This window comes from Clytia hemisphaerica, unplaced genomic scaffold (genome assembly GCF_902728285.1).
Source record: "Clytia hemisphaerica strain Z4C2 unplaced genomic scaffold, Clytia hemisphaerica genome assembly, whole genome shotgun sequence".
NCBI classification, from domain to species: Eukaryota; Metazoa; Cnidaria; class Hydrozoa; order Leptothecata; family Clytiidae; genus Clytia; species Clytia hemisphaerica.
Window position 1 is genome coordinate 280,267 of NW_027103744.1, and position 17,485 is coordinate 297,751.

At 34.5% G+C, this 17,485-nt stretch overlaps 1 protein-coding gene across 1 annotated transcript; it reads left to right on the forward strand.

Moving 5' to 3' along the window:
* Positions 1-5,513: 5,513 nt before the first annotated feature.
* LOC136805367 (uncharacterized) lies at positions 5,514-6,896 on the forward strand. The gene has a single exon (XM_067061953.1). It carries the CDS (start codon positions 5,529-5,531, stop codon positions 6,711-6,713), a length of 1,185 nt encoding a protein of 394 aa, XP_066918054.1. The 5' UTR covers positions 5,514-5,528; the 3' UTR covers positions 6,714-6,896.
* The last annotated feature ends 10,589 nt before the right edge of the window (positions 6,897-17,485 follow it).

Genomic DNA, 17,485 nt, shown 5'->3' on the forward strand with positions numbered 1-17,485 from the left:
TTAGTTACAGCAGTCAATGAGCTCATAATTTCCAAAAGAATATTTTGCCTGATTTTCCAGTTTGTTTTGACAGTTAAAATCGAAAGTAGGTAGTTTCAAACTATTGAAAATAGTTTGTTTACATTTTCTCTCCGTCATATAAGACATTTCCCGGGATTTAAAGGCGTCTTTAAGGCGGTAGGGCGGCTTTTCTTAACACCCCATGAAAAACGTATATTTACGGCTTCGGCTATATATTAGAACGTAAATTTACGGCTTCGGCGTGGTAAAGGTTAAGCAATAGAGATCACCTTGAAGAAAGCATTGATCGAAAAGTCTGAGTCTTATCATTTGATGAGGATTGCCAATTTCACAGGGCTTTTTTTAGTCCAAATATTTTCTTACACTGATGTTAGAAACGATGAATCTCGTCTCATCTAATTTCTAAAGCTTAAATGAGCCAATAAGATTTCACCTATGGATAAAAGAGATCATTAAAAATGCACGATATATGAGATTATGATCATGCAAACCTCGTAACTTTTTTAATCGTATGGCGAGCTTGGTTACAATCTGTTTCTTTATACCTCCATGGTCATAATTATTACTTTTAAAAATTGACCGAGATTCAATCCCACAATCCTTTTCATTCGTAATGCGTGCAAGTTATTACTTTTGTATTATCAATAAGTGTAATTAACTTGTAAAAACAATTAATGAAAAGGATGATGTGATTAAAACTCGGACAAACACTAAACAGTAATTTTGATGGCTATTAGGAGATGTTTTTAATTGCAGTGATTGCTAATTTAGCCAAATTCTGGAGCCGCTCGCTGCGCTGCCGTGCGCAGATTGTAGGGACAAAAACTACTTTCGCTTTCGTTTTTAGGCGGCATTCGCAGATATTTGGTAAGAAAACAGTAAGACTATCCCCCTTCTTTTTTCCAGCAAAAAATAGGAACAAGAGATTGGATTTATGTTGGAACTTTTATTTGATTTCAAAAAAAAGCCTCTTCCAAATATGAAACGTTTATAATCACTCATAGTTTGGGGAATTTTCAATTATCCCAGCCTCAGTCTTTGGCCTATAGCCTATGAACTTTTTGTACTCTATATGCTTTATTTGGGCTATTACTTTTCGTAGAAAAACTTTTTCTGCTCACTTCCACTTTGGGCCTCAGTTAAGTATGATAGGTAGATTTTGGGTTGGGGTATAGGTAAAAAGTAAAATTATACAAAAACATGTTTGAGTGTTTGACTTAATGTTATTTTTCTTATCTTTACCACAACAAAATTATCTGACAGAATAGAATTTATAAACTATTTTCAAGCATAAAAATGTTTGGCTGAAGCAAATTTTGTACAAATTTTATATATTTAATGATAAAGTAAAAACATCTCAAAATTTTTTTATATAATCCTTTGTGACAGTCTTGACAGTACTTTTTCTGTTGGGAAATTGGAAGCTTTTCCACCGAAAAGAATTGAGTATATACTGATAACTAATAATCCAAATAAAAGAATAATTTCAGACAGTGCTTTAGGCATCATAACTTTGCCTGAAAATGCAATGACTACAAAGTGGATTTGTACCGTCAAGGGCTCTAACTTGAGACAGTCTGACTAAACATGGGACAGCAATTCGGCAATCATTTTACCGAACCTCCAAAGTCATTTAATTAACATAGTCACAAATCATAGAAAACAAACTTGTTGTCAACAGAGATTTAACAGTGAAAATACAGTCCAGAAAGTCAACCATCCCATGATATGACCACTCGTCCCAAGTTAGAGCCGTTGACACGGTATGATAGATATCCAAAACAATAACAATCCATTATATGATATACACAGTCATGTCAATGTTGTAACGTGCTTTCAATTTTTTGTGGTTTTCAGAATTTTTGGGCACTTTCTTTGGATTCGCTTATCCTTTTCTTGTCCTGGATCCAATCAAAACCTGCACGTAAACAGACCACCAAAATCAGTCACTTTTATAACTCGGTCTTTGACGACTGGGAAGATTCAATCAACGATACGACAAAATTTTGAGAGTTAGAGTAAAGTTTTTCCTTTAGCGCAGTCAGTGATGAATCCGATCTGACCGATGGTGTCTCTTCAGTCATTTCTGAGATGAATAAAATGAATCATGAAATTTTTGTCATCTAAAGGGATGGGTAAAACCATGTTTGAACTATGAGCCTATATCTTGGATATCTCTCTCATATCAAAACTGTTCAATGTAATCGAAAAAATCTTTCCCAGCTGAATTCCATGATAGGGAATGTTTGTGAAGCTATTATAGTCATTGTTTGCACCAATATAAAGTTACTTCTGCAAGTTAGTAGTCTCCATCAACAGCTTTCGAAAGCAGCAAAATCGACAAAAATACTTGAGTGAAGTTTGTAAACAAAAAAGCAAGTTTCACACATTCATTATGTTCAAAAAGTATTGTCTGTTATTCCAATATATGATAGAAGTCTATTCCAATACATTTGATGTTGGTTCCAAGCAGTATTCTTCTTTTTTCTTCCCAAGAATCACCAAATCTACTCAAAAAGCACTGTTTTGCAGGGTCCCTGTTTTGCAGGGTAGGTGATAACTACTATCCGTATGTCTAACACTCCTTCTACTCCTTTTCCTTTCCTATCTTTCTTCTGTATCTTTGCTTCTACTGGGGGAGACGATAATTACAAGGTCTCAAAAGAAGGTTGTCTATTGCTCATTCCGACATCGAGTTTTAACCTGACTGAAATTCGAGCCGTTACTAGCAACCCTGCGGGGCCCAAGGCGCCGAGTATGCACCCGGCACAGTGACAAGCCGTTACTAGCAACCCTGATCCTACCTAACTGTTAGTTAATCAATTCCAAACAACAAAACCCCCGGAAAATTTAAAATGTCGGAATGAGCAATAGACAACCTTCTTTTGAGACCTTGTAATTATCCTTTTCCCTTCTACTGACTGTTTGAGACTTAGTTTCTCATTTCTGACTAAGTTTTGATACCTGTCAATCATTTTTCGACCAATCAAATCATCGCACCGGGTCGGATTCGAACCACCACTAAAGAAAGACTTTCGGATTCGGAAGCCAACACGCTATCCATCGAGCCACACTCGCACAGCAGAAAACAAAATTTGGAAATACTTATAGAATAACAAAAAAGACGGGGGTAATGTTATTATAATATGGGTAAAAGTACCCCTTTTTTAACCTGGCCCAAGGCGCCGAGTATGCACCCGGCACAGTGACAAGCCGTTACTAGCAACCCTGACCCTACCTAACTGTTAATGACCCAATACCCCCTGAAAACGGAATTACGGATAGGAAAAAAAATCGTGTTAGATCTACGGATAGTATATATCACTTTCCGTTTTGCAGTGCTTCCCCAGCCAAAAATGTAAACAAAATGGCTTCCGCCTCGACTTTTGTCCCGACACGCGCATCAACTGCAGCGCAGCGAGCGGCTCCAGAATTTGGCTAATTGTTTGTTAATTGAATAAATGTATACCACGTTCTATACGCATGGTTGAATGCTTTGTTTTGGAGGACTACATTTTTTGAAGTGGCTAGAGATAGATTTTAGTTTCAGTCCGGCGTTTGTGTAAAACCTACGCGGGTGTTCTGAGTCTCACCTCTTTTAGCCCTTCGGGCTTGAAACTCAATGTCCCACACTACTTTTTTCCGGGCTAAATGGCATAACATCGGAAAGTTTTTTTTTCAAAAGGAGCTGAAAGTTCTTGTCTTTTTCCGCTAGAAAAGTCGCAGTGGGATGTGGAATCTTAATGCAAAATGACGGTACTTTTCTATGAGACCAAGAGACTACACAATGATACACGTTTTTTATAAGAACATACAAAATTTTTGAAGACATATTTTCCTAAGTTTTTTCAACTTTTAAGTCAGAAAATGTTCTTAAAGTGTTCTTTTTTCACTATTTTGTGAGTATTTTTGTGCAAGTTACTAAGAAATTAGGTGTTTTGAGAGTTCGCGATAACTTAAAATGTTCTTAACTTGTTCTCAATATTTTGGCCAGCGAAGAATATTCTTATAACAAAACGTGTACTGCAGTGAAGAAATGGATAAAATTAATTTTGTTATCGTTATCATTATCGAAAATAACTAATTAAGTTACGAAATCGTTTCTTGTTGTTGTTCAACTTCTTTGTCTTGTTTTGTCTTTGTAGAGTACACGTTTTGTTATAAGAACACCTTATCGGGGAAAAAAATATCGGGGGAAAGTGACGAAAACTTTGAGGGGGTGACGAAATTTTTCCTTAACATTTCATCACCCGACCAAAACTTGTACACTATTTTTTTATCCCCAACCAAAACATTTACCCAAAATTTTATACCGCAAACAAAATTCTAATTCTAATTTTTTTACACCTTTATTTACCGAAATTAGTGCTTTAAACGTCGAATTACAAGATTAATTTTCCAGTTAGTGAAGGAAACCATTTCTTTTGGACTGTTTAGTCCGGTGAAAGTGACGAATTTGAAATTTTTGTCGGGGAAAAGTGACGAATTTGAAAGTTTGGTTGGGGAAAAATGACAAAAATGCCTCTAGGTGACGAAATTTTTTCCCAACGAAAAAAACTCCCACATTTTTTCCCCGATAAGGTATAAGAACTTCGATGGCTAAACATTAAGAATAAGTTAAGAACTTTTTGAGGCTTTGTGGACCCTAAAACACTCAATTTCTAGTAAAATAAGAACATTGTAAGAACATTTTTAAGATTAAAACTAAAAAAGAAGGCTTCAAAAATTGTGGATGTTCTTATAAAAAACGTGCAAAGTATAAAGTAACACGGGTGTTTCGTATTTTTGGCGATTTTTTAAGCTTTTGTTTGTACAGTCCAAAAACTCAGTTAGATTTCCTAAAACCCAGTGTCCAATAACCGGTGATCCGAGCCACGATAAACTTTCAATATGGATACTTAACATTAATTACTATACTTTAACTTTCGCTGATTAGAAATGCCTACGTAATTATGTATAATTTCGTAATCATATAATCACGTAATCAAGCTTCTCGATTGGTTATTCACTCTTCTTTTCAGAGCTATTCAAAAAAAGTAACGAGTGTACTTGATGGAAACATGTGCTGTTTTCGTGTTTTTCAACAGGGACATAACTTAAGTATTATTTCTGGATGATGGCAGAATTTGTAAAAAAATAATAATTTGACAGTTGGGGAATTTTTTAGGGCACTTTTAGATTAAAAATTTTGATAGTTTTTACTTTAAATAGAATTTCTATCGTAAAAAAAAACATATTAAATTTGGTGGGTATTAAATTTAGCGGACTTTTCTATAAAAACCACCAAATCCGCAAAATTTAATACGGAAAAGGTATTTATAGTATTTGACTTGTTTGCTTATGTTTGATACTTTTGTGAGATTTAAAAGTCTGTTTCAAAAAAGTGTCCACGTTGTATAGTAAAATGGTTGGTATCGTTGAAAAAATATGTTCATATTTTTGTAGATGAGAATTGAAAATTGATAATTTTGCAATTTATCTTTTTTAGAAAAACTCATGATAACAGAATGACTGAGAAAAACAATAACAAATCTCTGAAACGAAATCTGATTGGTTTAACATGTGGTGGTAGTGCAGGGTTATTTTACGCCCTCGGAAACGCCCTTATTCAATATATATACCGCCAAAACCCACACGTGGACTTGTCTGAAGACCAGGTGATTTTTGTTCGATCTGTTATTCAATTTGTGATGATTGGTGCTATTCTTCTTTGGAAACAAATGAGTCCTTGGACAGGATCATGGAAAATGTTTGGACGGTTATGGTTTATGGGCATGACTAAAGTAATAAGTTTAACCTTCTTTTACCGTGCTTTGAGAGTATTACCTTTAGGAGATGCGACTGTGATTTTATTTACTAATCCAGTTTTTACACTCTTTTTGGGAATTATTTTTCTAAATGAAGCACGTAGCGCCTTCAATATCATTTTTGGTTTAGTGAGTTTTCTCGGGGTGGCAATAATTGCAGACCCTAAATTATTTTTCTCTGAACAAACCTTACTAAACGGACCAAGTAATACAACTATGACTTCAATCAATGCAACATCTCCAGTCTTGAATGGGACTAATATCGAAGAAGCTGCACCCTACAGCCATATTGTCGCTGTTGGGTTTGGTCTCATGGGTGCAATCATGTTAAGTTTATATATGGTGATATTAAAATATAATACAAGTGATAAAGTCGATTTTAGAGTTGCCCTGTTTTACCCAAGTATGTGCGGACTCTGGTTACCGCCTATTGTTCAGGCGGTCGAGCAGCGCCCCTTTGAATGGAACCAACTAACATATGACTTTTGGCTTATAATGCTTGCAGGCGCCGTATCATATTTTATCGCCATGTTCCTAATGGCGTACGCCCTGTATATGGCGGAAGCAGGTCCAGCCGCCTTAGTTCGTAATGCGGAAGTGATTTTCGCTCTTATCTTTGAAGTTGTAATAATGCAGCAGATTCCGATGTTGTTCAGCATTGCGGGCGTGGTTTTGATTTTATGGTGCACCTCTATGATTGTCTTTAATCGGATCTTCAGTTTGGAGCAAAAAATCTGTCAAAAATGCTGTAAAAGAAACACAATTGATGACACATTGACAGTCAGCATTATTGAAAGCGAAATTGAAAATACTGGAAAAGAGGCTAATGAAGACACTAGCCTGAATCCAACAGATGGAAAGAACATAACATATACAAGATTTTAGTAGTTTTTTAGATGTTTTAGATCAATAATATGTTGAATAGCTTTCAAGTTTGTACACAAATTCTGAAAAATAAAGAAAGGTGGGTTCTACATAGAAATTTTTTATGTCACTTAAACACGATAGTATCATATCCATTTAGTTTAAAGCCCGAAGAGTTAGAGTAGAATTTTTTGTTTTTGAGGACTGCATATTTATTTTTCTATTTTAAGTTCTTATATTAGTTAGTCAAAACCCAATTATTTTATTGACAGATAAGATAAAAAATGACAACAAAAGTAATTTCATTTCATTTCTGATTTCTTTCTCTTTCTCTTTATTATCTTTTCAAAATATCTTTTTATCCAATTTTTGAAAAGACATTGCTTTGGCATTGTCACATCTTGGATGCATAAAATCTTATTCTTTGCTAAATATTTTTCGTATAAAATACAAAGCTTGTATCGTTTCCCGAAGAGAAAATATCAATCAATTCTATCTGTAATCACAGACTAGTAATCTCGTCTCTTTTTTCTTCTCTCAACCTCGATTCGGAGCATTTCCCCGACGTGAATTTGCTTTCTATTTTTTTGTATTTTCTTCATTTATGGTAATTATGGGTAATCAGGAGGTCTCAGTACGATTAGTGGAAAAAACATCAACATTGTCTGATGATGGGAGAAGAATCTCTCGAAACGTAGTCAAACATAAATCTCGTGATCCAAGCCACGATAAACTTCCAATATGGATACTTAACATTAATTACCATACTTTATCTTTCCCTGATTAGAAATGCCGAAAGCATCCACCGAAGGGGGACTTCAAAATATCTGTTCTGAAGGCACGTTCCAGCTGGATATGGCGGTCTGTTCTTAGCGAACTAAAGAAAAAAGTGCAGCTGGAAAAAAGTGGCCTGTTCTACTGAAGATTGGGACCAGCTGGAAAAAATGATCTGTTCTTATGAAAAAATAGTTTGATATCAAAAAAATAAGATGTCTAAGATTTTCCTATTTGTTCTGAGGGAATTTAAAAAAAGTCCAAAAGTCTTTGAGATCTGTTCTTTTCCTTCTGAATGTAGTTGCCTGGAGTGGCAGCTAAAAATTCTCCATCTTTGTAGAACATCTGGAAATTAAGTTTCTGTTCTTAAAAGCCCTTCAATGTCGAGCTGGAATTTAGCGATCTGTTCTCATATAGGATTCTGTCAGTCCCTCGGTCAGCCCTAAGAGATAAGAACAGTTAACTCGCATAAAATCAATCACCTGGTAATTTCGTACCTGTTGCGAAAGTTATTTGCGGAACGACCGTTTTGAGGGCGCGAAGCGCCCGAAAGGGAGTGTAGCATCCTTTCTCTAGATCTCGGCGTGTGGCGTAAAAAATTTGTATATGCACGAAATTTTCAAAAAAAATCGTAGGGTGACATATCGACTTTGCTTCGTGTTGGATGGAATCAATTTTCTGTAGCACTATTTAAAAGTATCTGTTTTGTAAAAATATTTATTGCAATAGAATATGATTGATATCAAAAGTATTATAAAGTAAGACTTTTGATTAAAATTGCAACTTTTGTACAATTAATAGTAAGAGTGTCAAAGCTTTATCTTCTTTGCTTTTTTTTCCCCCCTGTTCTAAATTTCGGTCCTAGGTCTTTTTCTGTGTTTCATTTTTTGGCCATCCGATCTAAGAGCATCCGTTTTTGAGGTGCATGCATTAACTTTTGGACTGATTATGGCCCATTGAAAGGTAAATCTTCATTTTTTTTCACCTTTATAGTTTCAACTACCTTTGGAATGTTACATTAGTACTTTTTTCTTTGTGTTGACTTTTTTGTATTAAATTGGATTTCATCTCACAAAACAAAATGTTTTTTTCTCGGCCATGCGTTTCATGGATATCATATGGCCATGTTTTCTTTCCACAGGCTTATTTTAATTCATATGGGTCGTGTGTTTATTCCATTTTACTCTAACTATAATTATTTTCATCTCTTCTGTCTTCAGGTGAAGGAGCTTGATTGATGTGATGTAATGGGTGACTTTTAACCCGATCGGCCGACTCGGCGACTGGCTGAATCAGCAGTGTTTCAGAGTTTTGGTGGGTGAACGTGCACAACAAAGAAGCAGCATAAAACCAGAATATACATAGCATTATTATGACTGTATGAACATATTGTGATTGATGGAGAATAATGAAATGGTCCTGCTGAATATAAATTGTGCCAGTTCCATGTTATTCCGTGCAATGTTTACGAGACAAAAGAGAAGACTGTACTGGAAAGCAGAATCAAAATGATAATTACTACAATCAGGGTCATAATATATTGGCACTTTTGGTTAATTTACAATTTTTCGAAAATTGAAGTTCGAGCGAGAATGTCAATTTTTAGGCCTTCAACTTGATTTCATCAAGTATTTCGATCTGGGAGGGATTTATGGGTTTCTAGGCTATATTTCAAGCCCTACTAGACCATTTTTGAACTTTTGGATCCTCAGATCCTAAGGTCCTAAGTCTTAAGTCTAGCGTTAAAACTCAGAGTTAAAACTCTACCCTTCGAACCTACTTTAGAGCACTTACAAATCGATTGTGGTTTCAAAACACCCCGGTGAATTTCCCTTTTGTGCCAAATATTTTGTCCCTGATTGTAGTTGCTGTTTTCGTCATTGAAGAATTCTTCAATATTTATTCGATAATGGAATCATTTTGATTTGGCTTGATTGATTGTTGATTCCATTATCGCTTGCTGACTCTCGAGAGATTTTTGTTTAACATTGGAGCTTGATCATCATCAATTAGAATAATGCCGATTTATATTTGTACGATAAAGTGATAACAAAAGCATGATAGATGGGGCCCCCCCAGCGGTTTGCGTGATTGCGTGAATAGGCATTTTCGGTTGCGTGAATGCGTGAAAATTGAAAAAAAAATGCGTGAATGCGTGAATTAAAAAAACTTGCGTGAACGTGAAAATGTACTTTTTGATTGCGTGAATGCGTGAATCTGGGCTATTTTGTGCGTGAATACGTGAATTTTCCCTTTTTTCCACCGATTATGTGCAGTTTTCCCGATTTTCCAATGTTTCCCCGATTTTTCCCAAAAAATTTTCCGATTTCTGAAACAATCGGGTTATTGCGTGAAACTCGAGGAAAATTTGCGTGAATGCGTGAATTTCGAAAAAAAATTGCGTGATTGCGTGAATTGAGGGTCCGCTGGGGGGGCCTCATAGATGACTTTAGCCCAAAAGACAACTTAAATGATAAAAGTACCTATATGTTACCGTTACTTTTGATGCTAGCTCGAATATATTTTCAAACAAGATATCTTTCACAAAAAAGTGTTTTTTACTGGCGAATCAACTTATATTTTCATAAACTCTTTGACGTGAGATTGTAGATAACGCTTGTTATTATTACCGCTTAATAAATAGTAATGGCATTATTTTAATATACTTATATGAATTATAGAAGTTTTTGAATTTTATTTTGCAAGGCAAGGTTCTTGAAAAAATTAGTTTGGACTGGTTTGGATTGATTTTATAAATGAAACATTGGGAACATCTTTTTGCCGAACGCACAATATCGCAAAAATAGACTCAAAAAGACAAAATTTCATCACGCAAAAAATCTCACTAGTCTTGATAAGTTACTGGAAATTATTGCTAGGCTGCTGATTCTATTTCGGAAAATTGATACTACATTTGAAGTGAATGATATCATAAAGAGGTAGCACATTTTGAGAAATTGTATACTAGGTTTTAATGGCTGAAAAGCTCAAGATCATCTTTCAAACTACGCACTATTTTCTTTTAAATATTGAAGGGAAATGTATAATATAATTTTTGAATTGTTGATAAATTTGTCTTTGTAAAAGTTTTATAGAGAGCTAAGTAATTGTTTCAAAAAGTCACAAAAAGATGGGATAAAAGTCTTTCAATTTATTCAGATAAACTACCAGCCTAAAGCCTAATGTAATATCTTTGTTGTTGGTCATTCAGCCATTGCACAAGAAACATGTGTGTTCTTTTTTGTCACTTGCACTATTTTTTATAAGAACCAGTAAATTTTTTTAAAGGTTTGGCTGTCCTTTTTTGCACTTTGAGCCTGAAATTGTTTTTGAATTGCTCAAAACCCGGCGTATTTAATTTTTGAGCCTCGTATTGTTCTTATGAAATTCTTATAAAAAATCAAAAAATGATAGAAACAAAAATAAAGTTTTTCTAAAAGTAATTTCCAGTAAAATTTACGAGATAGATGCTTCTTTTCACTGGTTAAATCGTATCATTCCTTAGAGCAAAGTCGACATTTTTCACCGTTGTCAAGCACTTCTCGATCGTCCATCGTTGTCAAGCACTTTTCGAGACACTTCTCCGAACATATACATTATTTTTTACGTCCCGCGTATGCGGATCTTGCCAAAGGATGCTACACTCCCTATTCGGGCGCTTCGCGCCCTCATAACGGTCGTTCCGCAAATATAAATTTCTACTTGATGTAGCACACAACACTGTGGCATGTTATACATTTTCTGTTAGGCCAATTATTGTTGAGCCTGAAAATTTAAGAATCGCAATGAAAAATTTTGATGAAGAAGAAAACGAAGACTTTTGCGAAAAAGAGTATTTCAACTTTGAAGAGCTTAGTTTCGGCGAAGAAAAAACATTTTGTTTTGTGAGATGAAAATCCAATTTAATACAAAAAAGTCAACACAAAGAAAAAGTTAATATACCCACTCAGCATTTTATGGTCGGCGAACAAGACGCATGGCTCGGGCGCTTTGGTCGCTGTACGAGTTTCTCATTCCACTCTGCAGCACAAGTTTTTCTCTCTTCTTTTGTTTATCATCTTTTTGCACATGATACACATCTTTTGCACACGAGACAAGAAAAAAAATTCTCTTTCTGATTGGTTGATTTAATAAAAACAAAGGGTTAGCTGTTCAGCTTCGCGAAAAAAGTTAAAAAGTTTCAACTCTTGTTGCGCTCAAAGTAAACGCCTTTGAAGGCTTGAATTATGTAATTTATGCAATAATTAAGCCGTGCGCCTTGTTCGACGACCATAAAATGCTGAGTGGGTAGCGACCTTAAGAGAGTAGTTTTAGAAGAATGGTATAGAAGGGGATAGAAACTTTATAATACCGAAAATTCATGGATTTTCAGAATTCCAAAATACGGAAGGAATTTTGCCTGATTTCCGAAATTCCGAAGAAAAAAGGGTCAATTTCCGCAATTCCGAAAAACCGTACGCCCCCCACCAATTACAGTAATCTTGACATTTAACCAATCAAATCGAATTGGCTTTCGACTTTCGGTTTGTTAGCAGCAAGTAGGTAAAATATATACAAATATATTAAAGTCAACTAACCTTGAAGGAAGTCGGTTAATATTATCTTCACAACAACGACGTGGCCAGATCAGTTCCACACATTAATAAAGGCGTTAACCATTTAGATTGCTCCAAATTCCAAAACAATTTGCAGGTCAATTCAAATTCACGCCCATTACTAAAATATGAAAATGTATGAAAGTTGAAAAATAGTCAAGAATTCTATCCTTAAAAAGAGCTGAAAAGATCCGGAAATATGGGCTTATCCAGAAAAAACCATATAGTTACTAAATTTACGCCAATCGCGAAATTTTTTCCAAGAAACATGTTTCACATGTACTAAATTTTGCGATTGCCACCTTCTGGAATTAATCGCGGGTATGAAATTTCGTGACTCACTAAATGGGATATTTTTAGGATTAAGCAAGGGAATAGACTGATTTTGCTTGAAACACAACATATTTAAGTGTCAAAAAGGGTATCAAATTGTAACAAACTGATTTCAAAAATAGTAACACAACGTAAACGATTTGCATCGATATTTAAGAATTCAATTTAATTTTAATTTTAATTTAAACAGAACTAAATTTCGCGAAATTTACACTTAAGGTAATGACACGTTTTGTGTCTGAAAATACTTTAACTATCTGAACTCGAGTAAGTTATGGCATGTCTTAAAATTACCATAATTTTTAGATCGCATTAGTCGACAGAAAATGACCAAACAAATGACTGAACATAAAGGGTACTATGATGCAGTTTCTAACCTGATGTGTAACCTAATTGTTTTTCCGCTGATTTTCGCGAAAAACCGCAAAAACTGATTATTACGTAATAATCGATGACGTCATCAAAACTAAAAATTGAATTTCTCTAGAATGGTTTATCCAATTGTCTTCAAACTTTCACCAAAGATGTATCTTACTAAAGTCCATCATTTGAAAAAAAATATTTTTCGAAATTTCGATGGTGTCAGCAGAAAATATAATTTTTCATTTTTCACTAATTTCTGCTGGACGAACATGGAGATAATGCTAGAGTTAACACCATTACACAGCGCCTCGACAATATTTTATTAGAAGTTGAAAGTTCAAGAAAAGGTGCAAAGGATAGAAAGGATGAAAAAGATCGAGATGAAGCCATTGAAAATTTTGCCAAAGTTGTGAATTCTGTTGCAGATAATATTGATGGACTTCGCAGTAACGACCAAGAAACACGTATAAAGGCAGGTGCTAAAATTGCAATTACTGTCATATCCGTGTGTGGTGGACCTAAAGGAGCAGTAATCGGAGCATTTTTGAACCTGGGATTGGCATTGGTGTTTCCGGAAGCAAAGAAAGAGCCTACCAGTGTTGTTATCGGCAGAATGATTGACAATGCTTTAAATTCTGTTAATGACAAAGTTCAAGAAGTTCATTTACAATTCTTTAGACATTACGTTGATGAAGCTTTTTCAGTGAAAAAGAAATTCATTGAATGTATTGAAGCTGTAGAAATTTACCACAAAAAAATCCAACTAGTTGATGAGAAAGCTGCCCTGATGTGTCTGAACAAATTTCGTGAAGCAAAGACAAAATACTTCACGGATTACTTACCACCACTCGAATCTAAACTAAAAGAGGATTTTGGTGTAAAAAGTTCACATTACTCCTCTAAAAATATTTCAATTGGGCTTGGACAGCACGTGTATAGAAATACATCAGAGTATAGATTAGAAAAAGCTGTAGGTTTATTCGTCCCTGTAGTTTTGGGCTTAAGGTTCATATTCAATGATCCTAGGAAACATGCTGACGGGCTTAAAAATGAATTTTCTGCCTTAGAAAAGTACGATATCAAAGCGAAATTTCCTTGCCAAAATTTAGAGGATGTAATGAAGTCAATTGTTGCAGCAATGGGAATATTGAAAGACACCTATGAAATTGCATATACACAAATAATGATCTACGTGGGCATCGTTCATCAAGAGAGTACATCAAGTGCATTAAAAGAGGAAATAATGAATGGAATGAATTTCAACAAAGTGCAACATGATGATTACAAGTGCAAGGAAATCGACGTATACAACTCTTTAGCATTAAAAAAGTATGAAGAAATCAAACAATTGAATGAGGATCTCAAGAAACATGAATATTGGTTGAAGAAAATATGGAGGGATCGTACGAAAGGACTATGCCCTCAAGATAAGGCTGTTGCATACTGCGAATGCCAAAAAAATGCTCAAAAACAATGGAAAATACATGTAGAAAAGTGTGAGTTTGGTTGCAAATAGACAAAATTGACAGGGAACGCAAAGTTTGAGTCTACGTAAATGGATAGATACAATAAGAAATTGTAAATTTATTTAAAATGAATTTGATTGCACGATAGGATGGTTGCGGCGTTTGAAGGCAATCATCTGACACACGTATATTTTTTTGTTAAAAAACTTTTAATTTATCAAGGATCTTCAAAATGAAATTTTTAATGATAAAATCACAATTTCAATTCATTGCCGGTAAATTAGACTATTTTAACGCAAAAAATGTGTCTTTAGGGTTTCAAATTTTCATAATTTTCAAGTTTTTTGTAAGCAGAAATTCGTAAAGATTTAAATTTAGTCCAATAAAAAACAAATTTTGAAACTATAATTCAAATCTTGTAATAATATTCCAAGAAAAAACCAGGTTCGCCTTTGTCTGCTTTTGTTATTATTTCACTTTCTATTTTTTATTTTTTTATTGTATTTTTGTTATTTTATGAATTATTTTTTGTCAAATGTAGAATTAAAATTTGAGAAATTATTTAATAATCAACTTCGCACTTCAAAATACAATTTATGCTTACTCTTTTGCGCCTACAACTGTAATTGTACAACCGTGGTTGAAATATATTAAGAATTTCGGTTTTTTAATGTTTTTCAAGATTTGAACTTCCGGCGAGAAAGTCGATTTTGGTTCTCTTTAATTTAATCGAATATTTCAATTTGGGAGGGGTCGGCAGACTTCCAGGCTATATTCTGAGTCTTATTGGACTATTTTTGAGCTTTTGGATCCTCCGATCCTAAGGATCCTTTAAGTCTCATGTTAAAACTCAGAGTTAAAATTCTACCCTTCCAACCTACTTTAGAGCACTTACAAATCGATCGTGGTTTAGAAACTTCCTTCTTTTCTCAAATATCATGACCTTGATTGGAAGGGAAAAAAGACATTTATAGAAAGCACAAAAATTTATGCTCGACGTTCCTATATATTTTAAGACGATTTTTATTCTCTCGATTGTTATGCTCAATCGTATCGTATTCTAGGTGCACCAGAAAAAATATGCACAAGCATTAAGGGTGGCCTTCCATAAATTTTGGTGTCCACTGCTTTTCATCGTTAGACAATCCTCTCGACTACACATTATCACTGAAAAAGGGAATAATTCAGGAAGCGGGATAAATTTGAAAACGAGTTTAGTTCGGGGCGGAGTAAACAGTGGCGGAGGTGTTTGCAGTGTTTTGTTCCAAACTCTACCACCACTATTTTTCCCGTAAACCGCCTCAACGCCCTGACTCTGCGCATATACTTTCTCGCGTTTACTGACCCTCTAAACGGACGATAGCATCGTCTAGCCTAGGGGCTCAGTTATGTCTCGTCGGACCTAATATATGTTTAGTTGTTTTGATACATAGTCCTGATAGTGGTGGTATAAAAGCGTCTAAAAGAAATAGGTAGCCTTTTTGCTTGTGGTCAGTTTTCCATAATGGCGAATTTTTGATTGAACCCAGCTAAAAAAATAAAAATTCTTTGACCCCGACCCATACATATTGTATACCAATCGATGGCAAATTTTACTAATTAAAATTGAAATGAAAAGTTATATCTGAAAATCTTTGTATCTAGAGATATGTGGTTTCTCATTTTTCTCTTGCTTTTGTTCTCAAATCCGGGGGTCAGTAAAAATCATCAAAGTTTGCATGTCCATAACTTGAAGATCATCAGAAAAGCTATAAACATGAAACTTTTTGTAGAGGTTCACACCCTAAAAACTCTCTTGGCCTATGATCGCTCTAAAATCGTCAATTCTCCTTATTATTAGTTTGAAATCTATTTTGATCGAAACTTCTTATTCTTCTTGCTATCCGAATCATATGCTCTTATGTGAAATTCTTAAACAGCCACAACAGCCACCACCACTGTTCAACTATTTACCCAGGTCACTGTTTTATTATCTTCCTTGAGTCACAGTTTAACTATCTACCCGGTCACTATCTTGGATGAAGTTCAAAGTTGATACACGTTTTTTTTTATTAGAACACCTAAAATTTGACTGAGCCTGGAAGTGCTTATTTTTTTCTAATTTTCAGCCTAAAATGTTCTTAAATGTGTTCTTAATTTTTCAGACTAGTCTAAATCGACAATATCATGAAAAATAAAGGGCACTTAAAATTGGTAAAATTTGGACAATATTTGACTTTCGATTTTAGAAAATCCATCCCAAAGTTCGGTTAAAACTGCTCAAAAAGAGGAAAAAATTTTTAGTTTCTTGTCATTTTTTTCCAAACTGAGGCTGGGTATGTTCTTATGATGTTCTTAATTTTTCAACGAATTTCAGCCTCGATGTTCTTATAAACTGGGTTCTAATAAAAAAAACGTGTATTTTTATTCCCGTCGTTGAAAAAACAACTAAGAAATATCATCAATGCTTTTTAAAAAGAGTCAGTGATAGAGAATCATAACATAAAGTCTTTTTATTATTTCGATTCAATTAAAGTGACATTTCCTTAATTAATAGTTTAGTAATTACTGTTATACATTTGGGGATCATGTAAAAGATTTCTTTCGAAAGAAACTCACTTCAATTACACTTGGAGGTTTCTGGGGAATTCGTAAATAGTAAACTGCATACTGATACAGTCTACTAGACATTAATAAGGTAATATTTGCTCTTCATCTATGATTTTTTCTACAGTGATTAGATTGACACATGCGCGATAAAATTTCTATTATTGGTCTTCAGAGGTTAATATATTCTTTGAAAACTTTTTAACCTCTGATACTCAGGGTAGAGTATCGCCTGGTAAAATACATGCAATAGTTTCAAAGGGGTACGTTTCGCCGACGGACGTTGATATTTTTTAAATGGAATTGGTGTAGAGTACTTTAATTGCAGAGATGAACTCTTGTGGAATTCCATAGAGCTGTAGTATTTCATACATTTTAATCCTGTCAACAGAATCAAAAACTTTCAAGAAATCGATAAAAATAAGAGAAAGATCAAGTTTACACAGATCAGATTCCTCAATAAGGCGACAAAGACAGAGAATTTGACTGCTGGTGTTCTCCCAGCTCTAAAACCGTTTTGATTATCACGTAAGAGAGGTTCTACAATTGGTAATAGTCGATTAAGAATTAATTTATTGTATATTTTTGCTGCAATAGACATGAGAGAAATTTCTCTATAATTTGATGGAAGTGAAAGATCACCCTTTTTTTGGGACAGGGATTATTTGCGCGCAGC